Raw genomic sequence first — 17,012 nt, 5'->3', positions numbered from 1 at the left:
CGTCTCAAAGTGAAGAGCAACAGATGTATCAGGACATGGAGAAGTCAGGGTCATATTCACCTGATGATAAAATCTCAACACAAAGCAAAGATGGCTCCCATGAAGTCATATGGGCAGTTAGCATTGCAATGGCTATTCCTAAAGGTGCATTTGCTGTGACGATATTAATAAAAACAGGTGTTCGTAACACAAAGCCCTCCAGGCACATGTAAACACAATGTGATTTCTCTATGCAACTGTTATATTCCAAATTTCAGAGAACAGACCGAAAACTACTCTGTGATGTCATCTGTTCTACATGCTACTCAGTCCTTGATCTCAAATATAGATGTTCCCTATTCCAGGAGAGGATGAGGAACCCATTATCATGGTGGACAAGGCCAAGAAAAAGCCAAAGAGAGTTTTGTCCAGTGGGGTCGTAGAGGCCCCCAAAGCCCAGGGCTATTATCACATTGAATACAATTTGCTTCCAGATGACCCAGAGCCCACAAAAGTGGACCTGGTGATGTTTGGGCTTGCAGCAAAGATCTACATGGACAATGAGACAAAGGTAAATAGCAGCAACGTATGACTGCATGCTGTACAGATAAATTAATAATGATGCTGGGTTACTCAAATGTGTTCTACTTGCATAAAGAATTCATGAAAGTGTAACACATGCCATGCCACTCAGGCGAATTGAGGACAGTTAATGGCCCATCTCATCTAGGGGTTAAGATGTTTTGTGTTCCAACAACATACACTTCAAAACAAATGACATTGATGGCCAAAGTTCATGTAATCCTCTCAATCTAAACACAATGGTCTGCTCTTGTTTATACCTCTTGCATATAAGATGGTATTTCTCTATGTTTAGACATACTTTGATTGCTCCACTATGAATTTAAATCAGTCCAATGTTGCGTTCATGGTGATTGAGTTCTTGTTCATTAACTTTTGTCTCCCTACCCTGCCTCATAGAGACATACATTATGTTGTGTACTGTACCTGGCATAAAGATGAAAGTAATATGAACACACATGAAGAGGCCTATTGAAACTTGTACTGTGTGCAGATTTTGAGGCCATGGCATGAGGGAGACCAGGTGTGGCTGGGCTGGTCTCAGTCTGTGAAAGTCAGGGTCACCAGGGAGCTACTGATCAAACTAGTGTCTCATAAGATCACTTTTCGGGTATGGGACACCAAGGACAGAGTGTCTGCCAAAGCCAGGTATGACAGACCCAAAGCCTTTAGACTGCCACAGGCAAGGAGTGGAGAGGACTCGGACCATCTGGGTAGGAACCCTGTTTTTCATTGAACATCTACTGCATGTACTGGAATAATAATTTTAATTAATCCTGAAGGCGACAAGGAGTAATGAATGTGATTTCAGAAACTGAAATCATTGTTAATCTGATTTTCCCCCTACCCTTTGGCACACAAAGAATTTGAAAATGTTTTGGTTTTCTGCGTGTCCGTTGTGATCATTGCGTAGTGGGAGAATGTGCTAATGACTTTCTTGTGTGGAATCTCTGATGGCAGGGGCTCCCCCAGACTGTGAGGCGGCGAAATCTGGTAATGATTCTTCACATCTGTGACTGTGCACTGGCTGGGCTAGGGATCTTAACTCTTATCTGGAGGAGATCACAGTGTTGATAGCTCACTTCATTTTGCACTTCGATGCATTTATTATCATTCTGTGGGGGGCTTTCACAACTAACATACTGGCCTCTTAATATTATATTTGAGTTACACTAGTGTTATTTGAAAAGTTCCAATTGTATGCTTCTCCCGTAATCTCATTGATTGAAATCTCCACTTAAAGGTGGCATTAAGAATATGGTGCATAAGCTGAGAACTGTATTTGAAAAGGAGAATCCAAGGACCAGATCATCTAAGAGACGTAATACCATAGCAACTATTGATATTAAGAAGTTTTCTGAACTGAACTGTGCAACAGGTGAGTGCTCCTCTTTAAAAACTATTCATTACCCGAAGGCATGAGTGTGTGTAGAAAGCATACATAACAGCATGTAAACATCAAGCTATGGTGCGCTACCTAACCCTAGTAAATCTCCCTATGCGGACCTCACATGTAACCATGTAATAATGATATATAAACATTTATAAATCCATGTTTAACTATTCTGTCAACCAGCAGTTGAGCCCAAAGCCTCCACCACAGAAGTTGCGGCCAGTGAGAAGGTGCTTTCCTCAACTGCTCTGAATGCAGGGTCATTTATCTCAGATGCAGACCAGTCTGTCCACAAAAGGTTTGACACCTCTTCACAAGGCCTCACCAATTCCCCAAAATACTGCTATCTGATTCAGTAAACATCGACAGTGGTCTAATCTAATGAGGGCTGAAGAAATACTGTTGAAATTGATATCTAATTATTTAAAATATGATAATAATGCTCCATAATGTGTGACATTTGTATCAATCAGTGGAGCAGAGCAGGATCTTCAGTCAGTTGACTCAAAGAGCACCAACAAGCCTGATGGCCCCCAGGAACAGGAGAAGGAGTCCATCCCATTAAAGCCAACACAGAGGAAATCTGCCCTGGACCAGTCCTCAAAAGCACCCAAATCCCTTAGCAAAACAGCCATCCGTATGTGAAAGGGAAATCCCTTTGAAAAAGTGCTATTGTGAACATGCAATTCAAAACTAAAACTGTCAATATCAGTCAACAAAGTCTTATTGGTCTACACCAGCCAAGATATCTTGTAGTTTTTGTTCCATTGGATATGAAAATAGGAGTGTTATCATTACAGCACCTAAACACAGCTCATTCTCTCTCCTCAGCTCCTATGAAGAGCAGCTCTGTGAAAGACAAGTTGGTTGTACCGCGGAAAAAAGCTCCCCAGAAAACCCATGAGAATGCTACTCACATGGAGAACATCAGGAAGAATGGAGTCGCCTCAGTGGAGCTCAATCTCATTTATCTACTGGCAGGTAAGATGTTCCCATATAAAAACTATGCACGTCTACTCTAAATAATATTTGGCAAAGCAAAACAAAAACCCCTCTACCCATATACGTAATCCTTTCCATTTCTTTCTTACAATCTGTATGTTAACCCAATTAATTTTGCACTAATGATGGTGATGGTGTAGAAATACCAGTCGTCATTATGACTTTTAGGTATTTGTTTTGACCCAGCCGTACACTTGAACAACAGTGTTGATGTTTCTGTCTTTTGGGGTACAGATTCAGTACTGTATGTTCCTATCATGTTTGCTTTAGGGGTGTAACTATGTTGGGGCTAAATTAAACGTTGATGCTGCCCTGGAGGGGCTGAGCTACAGAGGTCTCTAATTGGCTAGTGTACGGCACCAGCATAAGCCAGTCTACTGCTCCATTAGCTTTTGATGTGTCCCACTTACAGCCACAGTGGGAGACCTTGATGAAAGCCTTCACTAAGGAAATTCTTGGGTCTCGCTTCCATAAACTGGAGCCAGACAAATCGCACACAGCTATTTTGCTGGAACAAACATTCCAGGGTTGGACCTACAGTATTACTCAATCCTATCATTATTTTGACCTTGCATTATTTGTTGATGTGGATGACTAGTCTTGGATACTGTCAACATATCATTCAAATGCAAAATGATGATGTGGCTGTTGAATGAATAGAATGTTATCCCACAATAACTTTACCAGCAGCTACCGTAACTCCAATTGATTGTTTTATTGATACTTTGTATGGTTCCGTTTTTTCCGGTGAATATGTTAGGAGACAGGTCACTGACTGACTGCCTGGTAACCTGTTCGACTGGGTATGAGGGCTTGTGCAACATTACTTTAAACAAGCCACTGATATCAAAGGAGCTCAAGGCTGAGCTGAACCCACTAGTCATCACCATCCTGTCTGCCACGTCCCTGCCATCTTCTCCGGTCCCGTTTCATGTGCTTGAGGTACCAACGTGACACACTATCAACTAGAGTAGTAATTTATTAATCCCTGAAGGGAAATTCACTAAATACATATGACTACTGTGCCAACTATCTTTTTTCACTCCGTTTTTTGTCATTTGTTTTATAATGGTCTGAATTGTGCCCTAATGGAGCAATTGTGAGCATGTTACACACTTACAGTAGTAACCATCTAGTGAGTGAAAAGATGTGAAGGCCTGTAAACATTGTCCTATTCTTTTCCTCAGGAGAAATGTCTGCCTGTATATTGCCAGTATAAGTTCCACAACATGAATATGCACAGGACAAAAGGTCAAGAGCACAGCACCAATGTCTACTTCAAGGACGTCAACGTGATTCTGACAGGCCTGTTGAGCCCCGGAGAACTCCTGGAGTTTCTCAGTGGTCCCCCGCTGGAGATAGAAGTCCATGACCGAGATAGGAAGATGGAGAAACCATCCACCAGCCCTGCCGTGTTTGGCACTGAGCCTAACGATGACAAACTGAGCAACGTAGTCCTGGTCGGCGGCAAACGCACTACCCACAACCCCTTCAGGGAGAAGGGCAAGCTGTACAACCCGTGCGGCATTGCTAAGTTAAACCTCTCAGAGCTGCTACATGGGCAGAAGTGTTTGAAAGTGAACTTGCCAATAAGATGTTCCCCTCCACCTCAGCTGTTGGGGAATGAGAGGAGTGAGTGGGAGAGGAAGATGATGGCCATGCCAGGGGCAGCTGACCAACCCATCAAACAGCCACTGCTTATGGGACACTACTTTGACGCCAACTCCCAACTGAAAGTGCAGATTGAAATAGCTTGTCCTCTGAATGTGGAGAGTGGCAGCAGTGAGAGGTCGCTAGACTGTCCATTTGGCCGCATCATTTACCTCTTCAAATACAACAACATCTCTGTGATGACCAAATTAAGGTCTGAGATTTTGAGAATCAATGCAGCAGCTTTCCAGCTAGACTCCCACACAGTTGAAACAATTGAGAGAATCCTAACCTGCTTCAAAATGAGCGCCAAGGAAAGGGAGAACAGTGATCTGGATATTGTTACAGGGTTCCACATGCTAGATAAACAGACACACCTTTTTGTTCTCGAAGGACTAAAGCATATAGCCATCAAAAGACTTTGGGAAACAGTCCCCATAAAGTAAGCTATGAAGACTCTCTGTGCCGTAATGTTAAGTGTTTTCAGCTGGAGTGTTGAGGTCAAATTCCTCTTAAAAACTAGTTGATTTGATGTCTTGCAGGCTGACTGGGAGTGAGGAGGAGCAGGTGATGATTCTCTACAACTCGGGCCTGAGCTTCTCAAAGCGCTTATATGACACACTGGACATCAGCCTGAGTCCAATCCACCTTCACGAGCCACTGGAGACCATTATGAGACAGCCTCTGGTCTATGTCAGAGACATGGTCCCACACACCTGCTTCCAGGCCATGTCACGGTATTATCCCATTAGCATTGTTCATCTGCATTGACTATGATAGTATGGTTACAATGAGTTCAACTCTGTGACCTGCATGATTCTGTAAATATTCTGTACATTTATCAAGACATCTGTCAGACTTAGTCTACAATAGGGTTGGGCGATTGGACAATTACATTGGGGCATCATAGTTGGTCCAAAACTATCGCCGACCGAGATATGATTTTTGGCCTGAAAATGCCCTTTTATGGTGCATTTAAGAGTTTAAGGGCATTTAAGGGACCTCGTCAGCCCTCTGCTTTCCCCGTTTCCAAAAGTGTTATGTATAGCCTATTTTAGCAGGCTGACATTCGGAATTTAACCTGCATTTCATTTTTAGGAGACCCACAAAGGTATTACTAGTCAACGGCAGAGTGCGGAGGTCTTGTGAAATAGGTCTCACGAGGCATATATCCTTTATACTAATGTCTAACTACTACTGTTGCCTTTTAAGATCGTCAGCAGGCCGTGTCATGAGCCGTTAAAAATGACAGGGGATGAGGCATCACTAGGCTTATCCTTCCATCGGGGTGACGCCGCCCACTTTGTTTGTCACGTCAGATATCACTTTGATGCTATGCTATTGTAGCCTACTTTGAGAGCCTACCTGAGGGGCCTATAATAACAATGTTGCGGCTCCCCAGACAATAACACCAGGGGATCGGTGACTTCAGAGGGTGGCGACAGGATAATGTAGACAATCGCCCAACCCTTGTGCATGTAGTATCTTGAAGAAAGAAAATACTGATAGATGTTCATTGTTTTGACTGTGCAGTTAATTACTTTAAGGGGATAGTTTTTTTACACCTTATAGTCAGATGGTTCCTTACCCTGCAAGTATTCGATGGGCCAGGAGAAACTGTACAGGAGAATACATGGTTCAGAGTTTAAATAGCTACTGCTAACATTAGGCACTGCTGACAAGAAGTCAATAGGTGTGAAAAGTTCAACATTGCATGGCAAAATCAACTCAAATGGACTTTCTGACTTGGCCATAAATGTTGAACTTTGTCTATTGATCCCATTCACACCCTTTGGCTAAAGTTAGCTGAAGTTAGTAGTGGCTATTTAAACATCTCTGAACCATGGATTATAGTTTCTCCTGGCCCATGTACTACTTTCAGGGTGAGGAGCCATCTGACTATGAGGTGTAAAAAAGTTAACTATTTCTTTAAAGTGGCTTTAGATTTACTGTACAGCACATTTTAGGTTACACCAACTTTGTCAACTGAAGAAGCTGAAAGATGTGGTGCAGAACAACCTGTTCCCCTCCGCCGAGATGGTTCTCAGCATGAGCAAGGAATTTGGAATGGTTCCTGGGAAATGGGAGCAAAGGATGATGGCAAACACCCAGGATGAGACTGAAATGTCACCTCTGCATGCCTCTGAGAACATCTACAGACCTCTGAACACTTTCAACAGAGAATACATGGAATGGAAACAATATGTAGTTAACCAGCAGCTGCATAAGCAAAGCAAAGACTTTATTCAGGTATTGTTTTAATTCTGATTATGAATTAGAGATTAGTGAATCTCATTTTAACTAAATCGCATGTCATACACTGTTTCCATCACAGGCCAATATTGAAAAGGTGCAACAAGCAAGTCTGCAGGTGCAGAGGCCAAAGCCTGCTGTAGTAGTTGTTGAGCTGGCTAAAGGCAGCGTGGCCCACAGCTACAGCATCCAGACCATGAACTCCACTGAGCAGGCTAGGGAGCTGCTGCGCAAGGAGATGGCCAAGGTAAGCACAGTCTCTGATCCAGATAGTTATATCAATCAATATACTGTACTTCAATGATGATCTGGTATGGGCAAATGTATCTCTTCAGGAGCCTGCTCGGAGGTTCACCTATAGCCAGCAGTACCACTCAGCCACTGTGGACCCAAGGGATGTGGAGTCTGAACGGAGGGCCTCTGAGGCCAAGTCCAGGTCTGCATGGCGTACCAACACTGGCTTCACATACCCAGGGTTCAAGAGCAGCATTGAGTCCAACGAACATCTCAGACAGCCAGATGAGACTCGTACGGAGGAACTAAGAAAGGTGATGTCACCGTCTAGAGCAGAGATCAACCACCATGAGAGTCAGGTTTCTAAGTCCCCATAGAGCAGGAATGCGATATTTATGGGCATTCCATAGCATTTGGGCAAAGGGATTGGGTTTTAATGATATTTTCCTACTGGGTCCTCTTCCTCTAGGATCTACAAAGCATAGTGCAGGTATAGGGTAGCACATAATGTGACATGGCTAATGCTGATTGAGTCAGTTGTAGAGTGTTAGCCTTGGCATGCCGTTGCCTCATTTCATTTTGTCATACTATTATTTATTGCTCCCTTGACAGCATGGGCAAACCTTTAAAACAATTATATGGGACATTTGAATGTGATTGTTATAGAAGTCATTTGCCAGCATAAATGGAAATACAACTCACAATTTTTAAAAAAATGTTTATGAAGGCTATAGCAAACATCTTAGACATACAAGTTTAACAAGATAAAACACACTTTGGAAAAAGTAGCATGCATTCCATACCACCTAATACAAATTTCATTTTATTTATTACTTATGTGTAATCATACTTAAACATTGTGTACTATTATGATTATGATCATTTGCTATTACGTGTTTTCGCACGTACCACTAGCACTGTTTTCCTGACTGTTTAGATTCCACTCAGTAAATATACACAGAGTGTTGATATTGCTGTGTTTCCTGCTTCCCAGCCCTGGAGAGAGAACGTCCTGCATGGTAACACCCTGAGGCCCACCTTGACACGGGACACATGGCCCTGGATCCAGCGCTGCCAGGACTTTGAGCTCTACATCAAGCCCCCCCATGTCATCAGTCCTGTGCCCCCCGTCACCATCCACTTAGCTGGTACTCAACATCAACCATGTTTATTTTGACAGTATTGTGCCCCCTAATATCAATGATACCTTCCTATAACCCATAGAGCAGGTCCTTGTAGTTTATGTATGCAAGTAGTAGAAATTGTATGGTGTCCTACTGCAGTTTCGTACATATCATCCTCTCACAAAGGCAGCTGAGTATCTGTGTTCATTCTGTTTCTGTGTGTTCATTCTAAGGAGAGAGACTTCAGCAGGAGCAGCTCCAAACAGCCTGTGCTCAGTACTACAGGTGGCTGAGGAAGGTGCTCCCAGTCAACGATGCACCAAGGAGTGGCCAAGTCCCTGCGTTTAGGTGTCACATGGGGGGAGCAGACCCAGGGAAGCTCCAAGACATGCTTAAGGACAAGCCAATTAAGTACTCCCTCAGGAAACCAGGGATGGCCCTAAAGGTAGGGCTCACATGTATTCACGGCTTCCATTCAGTGAGATAAATCACCCCAGTGGGGTAAATGTCCTATTTTCGAGCTGGCTGATTTTCCCTATACTGCTGAAAATCTGTCAGATCTGATCATGGATAAGCAAAAATAATCTGTATCATTCTGATCTAGATTAAAAGTTTTTAAATACTGGACCTGGAAATTCCAAAACCATCAAATCTTACATTGGAATAGAAACATTCACTCATACACATACAATAAATTGGACTCAACAATTAACAAGTTCCTTCTGAGAAAGTTGTAGTAACTTGTTTGTGTGTGTGTGTGTTTTGTTGCATCTCAGCCAATACCCGTGCTGTCTGTGGTGCAGCGGCCGCAGGTCTCAGGCCCAAACAAGATGGAGAGAGAGTCCAGCATTTCTTTTGCTCCAGGACCATTCCAAAACCACAGCCTTAGCTGGGACCACAACACTATACCCCGACACGACTCCCAATACCACAAGTTCCACTTCATGTGAGTTGGCTTATAACCTTTATTTTCCAAAAGACAAGTTCAGAACAGACACTAGAAGAAAGAAAAGCAGACACTACAGAACTGGAAAAACAGTCATATGGATTATAATCTAATATTATTTTATGTATAATATTATATATGTGTTATTTGCTGCAGGGAACTCTGGAGGCAGCACTCGTTCCAGCACAAGCGGGCAGCCGTGCCCCTGGCGGAGGAGGAGAGATGTGTGCAAGTTTTTCAGAAACCTTCCGCCAGCGACAGGACACGTGCTAGGTCTGTCCAACAACAGCCAGCAAGGAACATTGTTGAGACCAAAACCTACAAAGATGTCACCCTGCATGTCCACTGAGAAATAAAGCTTTCCCTATTCATATCATACTGAAGTCAAGGCTTGTGTGCAATCACACTACAGGGCTATGGATTAGAAGCACTTTGGATAACACTTAAATTAAATCCATAAATTGAATGGAAGAGATAGCCCTATATCCTACAACCTCTGTTAATTACAACCTTTGAAGTACCGTCAATAAAATAATCTCTTCATATTTCTGTTAATCATTGATGTAATAAATGGTATGTACATAATTAAATTAACATCAAATCAGTGGTGCTTTAGAACTGAAAAATTAGTGCACAAAAGTAGAGGCAAACTGTCATGGATGGAACTTCGGAGTGCAAGACTGAGGGGTCCACACACCGCCCAATCAGAACCCAGGAGACTGACTGGCTCCCTCCGCCACAGGGGACGGCTCAGAATGTTCTGTCGAGAGGATGAGAGCAGATATATGCCCTGTTCGCAAGGACGTCATTGGCGATCTTCTTGATGTTGGCATCATTGTTCTCTGGAGAATCTGGAATGAATAGACCCTCATTACAGACAAGCTGAATTCATGTATCAAATTAAAACTACAGATAATTTTCCCTCTGTAACCCTGAAAAAAAGTGTACGAAATTTCAGTAATTAAAAAGAGTTGTACAATGTGGAAATCACACGCAACCTAGGGGATTGACTGGTGGTTGGGGAGGTCAAGGGGAAATTCTGCAACACATGCAAGTCTTTTGTACTGAAAGGCAATAAAAATGCACTGGGCTGTTCCCAATTACCGTTCTGTGTTGTACTTACTTTTTTGTAGCTGAGTCATCAAGTAATTGTTTTTGAAATAAGCTTCCAAGCAGAATGTGTTTGTAAGCAGCACCTGGAAAATTGGAGAACACACCCTTTCTCTTATTTCATGAAGCTGGGTACTGTATGTATGAGAAATGCAAAACAATTCCAAGAGATTTCTTTTTTAAGAACTACTCAAAAACAATATAGCAACAGCAATACCCAATAAACTTCAAGATGAATTGAAACATAAAACATGAGTAGAAGTACATATGTAAACAATATGTTAGATTCGACTTTGATTCAGTCATTGAACACTTGACATTAAGTTACCCTTTGTAAAGGGTTTGTAGATGGTTTATAATCAGTTAATAGATGATTTATAACCTGTTTATTATTCTATTACAAACAGTTAACAATTGTTTAGATTGTTCATAATTCACTTGATGCTTGCAATCAGGAGCCAGTTAGTAATGGTTATAGTAGTGCATTTATAACTGGCTCCTGATTCCAAGCGCCAAGTGAGCATCAAACAATCTAAACTCTAAATGTTTGTAAATGGTTTATAATTGAATAATACATAAGTTATAAATGATTTATTAACTTGTTATGAACCATTTATAAACCCTTTACAAACGGTACCTTATTGTAAAGTGTTATCATTAAAGGTATGTGAAATATAAGTAGTCACAGAGTGAAATCAGCAGTGTACAATAAGCAAGTGCACATGACAACTCCACTGGGCAAAATACAATACAATAAATAAATCAAGAATGTTTGCATGACACGCCCTGACATTTCTCTAAAACAATTTCCTGCCATCTCACATCCTTGGAAAAATACAACTATTTCCACAATAGAAAGCAGAACACGACTGCTGGTCATCCAGTTTGAGTCTGTGCCCATCCAGTTACATTTCCTCATGTTCTCATCGCATGCCGGCACGTATCCTGCCTTTAGGGGTTTTGTGTTCCTTCAGCTGCCAGAGAGTAACAAGTCATGTTACCAAAATTAATGTGAACACAATGGAAGTGGCTCCATTTAAGTGGAAATTATTAAATTTTTCCGAGGATGTTACTACAGCGTATGTGTCCTGGTATACTGTAGATGTCTAGCAGGACTAAGTGGCAGTAGATCAGATCCCTTGCTTTATGATATTAAAGCATAGAGGCGGCCATTCTAAGTACAAGGTGAATCAGTAAGGTGCGCAGTGTAGCGTTACTGTACTTCGTGATCGTGGTTTCTCAGGCCGATGCTGATGGAACGGCTGGCACGGGACAGGACGGCCGTCATGGCGTACATGTTGATGAGCACATCTGCCACTCTCTTCAGGATCAGCTGCTCATCAACGATTGTCTGGGAACAGACACAATGACAGCACTCTTTACACACCATTTATGACCAATACGAGATTTGATCACAGTCATAAATCACTTCAAACATTGCTAATTCCTATTAGTCAAATAAATCTTCATGACGGGTGAAACCCTCTCATGCATGATTAAACTGTGAGTACCGGTAAACATATCCTTTCATGTCTAGATGTCTATCCATTTGATTAACACTATGAGCCGAGGATTTATTCTGATTAAAGCTTTCCAAAAAGACAATGCTTCACATGAAATCGATATGGAAATGTGGTTAAGTCACAGAGGAAAACAGGATTCAGAAATCTGAAGTGTTTCCAAGTGGTTTATGGTTGCTCCGGCGGAGGGCTGATTGCAATAGCATGGCCCCATAGAAGCTCATTTAAGGGAAAAAGGCTACCTAGGGCCAGCTGTCTAGCAGATGAACATTACCTCAGCCCAACAGGAAGAGAGGGAGTTGAGAATAGGTCCCAACTGTACTAAACAGGCCCATACTAATTAACATTGCAGTAACTATAGAAACAAGCTATACATTAAGCCATGTTTAACAAATGGCATATGTGCCCCATGGAATTCCAATCATTCAAGTGGGAATTGAGATTGATGTGTTTATTTTTAAGTACAGCGAACATACCAGTTCTTCAACCCCACCATTGAATACTAACTAACCCAGGGCTAAGGAAACAAGAACAAAAATGCTAGAATTTACCTTCCCATATCTGTAAAGCAAGTTCTCAACTGTGGAGCCAAAATGGACAACGTTCTGCTCCAGCTTCTGTGCACTGTCCTGTGGAGAGAGTAGGGGACAGACAGGCAATCATAAACATGCAGATTATGCCACTGCAATTCATTCATTGTGAAAGGTATGTGATGAGATGCAGTTGACTGATAAAGAAAAGCAACATTAATAAAGATGAGACCGTACCGCCAGGCTTGGGTGCACCACGCCGTCAGTGCCGGTCAGGCCCAGGTCTACTTTCCCACCCATTGAGTCACGCAGCATCTTCCCCAGCATCCCCAGAGCCACACCCACGTTTCCCTTCTTCATCTCCCTGGGGGCAGAGCAGAGAGAGATTTGAATGGCAGGCTGAGATGGTTTACCTCTGGACGTTCTCACACATTTCAAAACACACTGCACTTACTTTATTTTCCCTGTCAAGATTTTGCCAGCATACTGCATTCCCGTCAGAGCAACGTACATCCTGAGGATTTCATTGGTTCCCTGAAGAGAAGGAACAAAGCATCAAATGAAGACCCATTTGTCTCATCATCTGACAATTTCTTAGCATACATTCAAGCCTGAACAGTTTATCATAGTACTGTAACCGGTCTGTCAGCGTTCTTTCAAGGTGGACATATGCCCTCTGGTGGACATCTACATTATAGTTTGTCAACGTATCTTCCAATCTTAACCATCTACTTAATTACCTCAAAAATCAGCAGGATGCGGCAGTCCCTGAGGTAGCGCTCGTAGGGGTAGTTCTTGGTGTATCCAAGCCCCCCTAGTACCTGGAGGGCCTCACTGCAGCATATCCAGCCCCCCTCTGAACTGAACACCTGCACACAGAGAGGGTTAGATGAGAGAGAAAACACGTCTATCACACCTTTTGTGATAGTACTCTAGGTTATATTAGACGTTCATCACATTCATCCCACAACACAAGTGGGGCTTAGTTTTGTGGCTGTCACCTCACCTTCACCATAGCAGCCTCTAGAGAACAGTCTGGAACCCCAGGTCTGTCCATCATCCCTGCTGTCAGGTAGGCCATGCTCTCCATCACAAAGGCATTCTTAGCCATCACTGCAAACTTCTCCTACAACGGCAAACAGGGGGAGAAAAGGTGGAGAAATTGTTTCAAATAGACGTATTCAGAATACAGAGAATTTCGATAGGATTCGACAGGAAAATCATCCGTACCTGAATCATTCCAAATTCACTCAGGCTCTTGTTGAACTGCTTCCTACTTCCTGCGTACTCTGCTGTCAGCGCTGTGGGTTGAGTTAGAAATACATCACCAAGGGAAAGCCATCCTTGTTTATATGCAGCAGACGATATCATCCAATCATCATCTTAAGAAAAGTCATTCTCTTACTTATGAGTTTCTTGATCATTCCAGCCCCAGCACTGCCCATACTGAACCTTCCGGAATTCAGGATGTTCATCGCAACCTGTTCAATACAGACAGAGAATGAAGTTGAAAAATGTATTTAAAAAATTGTTTTAAAAACCATGAATAAAATCAATGCAGTCAAATACTACATATCCAAGAATACAATGTGAATGCTCACAAAAGGTGAAAAAGTAACATCACTTCCAGAGGGTGGGGAGGCAGTGGGGAACAACGACTGATTACTGGAACTCTTACAGGAATATTATATTACCTTAAATCCACCTCCAACTTCTCCTATAACATTTTCCACTGGTACTGGGCAGCTATCAAAGGACACCTCACACGCTTGAAGACAGAGAAATAATTAAAAAGAGCACTACACAATCACAGGCAATAGGGGTTGACCCTTACTAACTGGGGAGACTGGAAATTGTATGGCCCAGGCGTGCTCTTACTGTTGGATCCTCGGATGCCCAGTTTGTCCTCAGGCTTGCCACTGGTGATCCCACCGAAAGCCCTCTCTACAATAAACGCTGAAATCTTATCTTTCTTCACCCCATCTTTGTCAACCACCTCAGTCCGTGCAAACACAGTGAGGATATCTGCCATTCCCCCATTGGAAATCCAAATCTGAAAATCAGATAAGACTGTTTCATCATACAAATCCATCCATGTATCATTGAATGATGAACAGGGAGCACAGCCACTCCCTCTATTTAACCCAATTTCTCTCACCTTGGATCCAGTGAGCAGATACTGTTTCCCATCCTCAGACAGAGTGGCACGGGTTTGAATTGAGGCAGCGTCACTTCCACTGAAGAACACAGATTTGGAAAGCACAATAAGATTCAGTGAGAAAAAAACAAACATTAAAAGTTATCAAACAAAGAAACAATACTCTAATGTAATGTTCTTCCATTATGACACTTATGGCACATTTATACAATGAATGTCATATAGGTTGAAATGCAGAATAGTGAGATTCCAGGTGAGGCCCTACCTTCCTGGCTCAGTCAGACAGAAGGCTGCTACATGCTCGCCTGTTGCCAGTTTGGGTAGATACTTGGCCTTCTGTTCATCACTCCCCGCAATTAGGATCCCCTAACAAACCAATTGGAGAATTTTCCCCTCATATTACAGGGTCACAACAACCTGCTAACTTCCAGGTAATAATGCCACACAACTGTAGGCTAGTTGTAACAATGACAACAGATATCATTCATGCAGTGCTTTTCACTCATCATAGTACAGTTTATTCAAACACTGTGCCAAATAACTCATGAATCCATATCTGTTCAGCTTTACCTTCAGACCAATGGCTTGATGGGCTGCCAATGTTACAGCAATGGACCCATCCAAAGAGATAATCTCTCCCAACCTTGCATACATGGTGTTGGACAGTCCAAGCCCCCCTAGGAACAAAGTTTCCATGAGCTGAAGAAGTTAAGTTATTTTCATTGAATTGCACAAGTCAGAGACAAGACAAGTCACACGCTGCATATCCAAATGTTTAGGTTGTTACTTACCATATTCCTCAGGCACCTGGATTCCGAAGAGCCCAAGCTCTTTCAACCCATTCAAGGTCTCTGGAGGGATTTTGGCTTCGTGATCAATCCTCGCTGAGTCAACTGAAATGAAAGGTCAGGACAAAACTAGGTCGACACGTTTACAACAGGACATGACATAGGTTTAGCGGAGGTATCTAACAGTAGTTAGAGGTATGCATAGATAATAAACATGGTCGACGTATGATGACAACAACGCGTCGATCTATTCATCTTGTTCCTACCAAATCAGCTGAGCTGTGTAACTATTAGTGTATTTTCCCTTATCTTACCATCCTCAGTGAAGAACCTCTCTACCGGTGCAACAAACTGATTTATCTCCTCCAACTCTTCTTTTCCAATTTCGGGATAAGGGAACACCTCTGACTGAAAGATACAGAGATTATTTGCTAGCTACTATGCTACCGTTAGCAACGGTGACAATATGCACGTAACTGACAATAGGCAGAGTAAGTTCTTACGTGATAACTGCATTCATTGTATGACAATACACTAATTCATTAAAATGAAAAACAAAGATTAAACAAGATTAAAATCGTCACTTACTTTGTTTAATTTGCCGAGGAATAAATCTTTGGCGTAGGCAAGATTCCTAGCATGTGTTTTGAAGGTTTGATGGGGTTGCACTTGAAAAGTGACTTCTATCCCACGAATCCCAGTTTGTCTTAGGTTAAGTGCAAGTAATCTCTTTCCATATCTGACCGATTTGGATAAAACAACAAGCCTATTCATATTCATTGTCCTGACATAGAATGTCACCTCGTCCCCCCTCCTGTAGCTGCCGAAAATATGTAGATGTTGCTGCGAGGATACCTTTCACCCTATTCTGTCGCATATTGATGACGTAGTAGAACATTAGCTAACGATCCAGCCTATGCAACTCTCTTTCATACCACTGGATGGCAATATTCCATCAAAAACAAGAGTAACAAATACTGAACCGAACTCATAATTTAAAAGTATGTAAACTGATGTGGAAAATGAGATTTGAAAAGCTACCAAAACATCAAACATTAATTAATGTGATTGATTAGGAACGAGAGAAATTACGACAGGAAAAACAGACATACACATATCAGAGTGAGAGAGAAAAAGACAACAGTTTATTGTTTTTTCCAGGTGTTCTAAAAAGGGCGGTCTCGTGATATAACCCTCCATATGCATTGCCTCTCCCGTTCGCCCTGTACTCCTACAATGATGCGGCAGTTTATTGCTGCCAATGAGAACATGCCCCTCTAAGCTGAGATATATTTAGCACCAAAACTCAAGGTCCAGACAGCCCAGCAGGGCACATTGTCACTCACGCCATCTGTCTCAGGGTTAGTCACAGAAAATAGGAGTAAGGCCGATCAAACTGATCAACACTTTACCTTTGCACACTAAATTTGCTACACTAAATTATCATTAATTTGATGAATTTGTTCCCCCCCCCACACACACACACGTACATACAGCAAAAGAAGACAGTAGAAGTTATTTCAACACAGAAAGACACATTGTATAATTTAACAGTATATTGTTTTATTTTGAGTTCTCAACATGGTCACAGTAATAGTTTTACATCAATAGGGTCTCATCATCTACTTAGAAACAGAATGCATATTAAAATGAAAGCACTCCTCTCTTCCCTTTGAATTATAAAATGGCCTGTGAGTATGAGAGAACAGGTGTCTCAGGACAAGAATGAGAAGCAGTGATAAT

At 42.1% G+C, this 17,012-nt stretch overlaps 1 protein-coding gene across 1 annotated transcript; it reads right to left on the bottom strand.

The window, feature by feature from the left end:
* Positions 1-9,168: 9,168 nt before the first annotated feature.
* acad9 (acyl-CoA dehydrogenase family, member 9) lies at positions 9,169-16,103 on the bottom strand. The gene is made up of 18 exons (XM_083667516.1): positions 15,858-16,103; positions 15,584-15,677; positions 15,273-15,374; positions 15,052-15,158; positions 14,747-14,847; positions 14,482-14,560; positions 14,202-14,376; positions 14,018-14,091; positions 13,729-13,804; positions 13,554-13,624; positions 13,330-13,449; positions 13,064-13,192; positions 12,778-12,857; positions 12,561-12,687; positions 12,345-12,422; positions 11,496-11,624; positions 10,287-10,359; positions 9,169-10,014 (listed from the first exon to the last, which is right to left on the bottom strand). Exons 1-18 carry the CDS (start codon positions 16,047-16,049, stop codon positions 9,914-9,916), a joined length of 1,908 nt encoding a protein of 635 aa, XP_083523642.1. The 5' UTR covers positions 16,050-16,103; the 3' UTR covers positions 9,169-9,913.
* Between the last annotated feature and the right edge of the window lie 909 nt (positions 16,104-17,012).

This window comes from Argentina silus (genome assembly GCF_951799395.1).
Source record: "Argentina silus genome assembly, chromosome: 4".
Lineage (NCBI taxonomy): Eukaryota > Metazoa > Chordata > Actinopteri > Argentiniformes > Argentinidae > Argentina > Argentina silus.
The sequence above is the reverse complement of the archived record's forward strand: the minus strand, read 5'-3'. Positions and strand labels throughout refer to the sequence as shown.

Coding starts and splice junctions, on each gene's coding strand:
- acad9 (XM_083667516.1), bottom strand. CDS start 16,049: ATGAATATGAATAGGCTTGTTGTTTTATCCAAATCGGTCAGATATGGA. Junction 13,450..13,553: donor GTGAATTTGGAATGATTCAG/GTACGGATGATT, acceptor TTGCCGTTGTAG/GAGAAGTTTGCAGTGATGGC. Junction 13,193..13,329: donor TAGAGGCTGCTATGGTGAAG/GTGAGGTGACAG, acceptor CTCTGTGTGCAG/GTGTTCAGTTCAGAGGGGGG.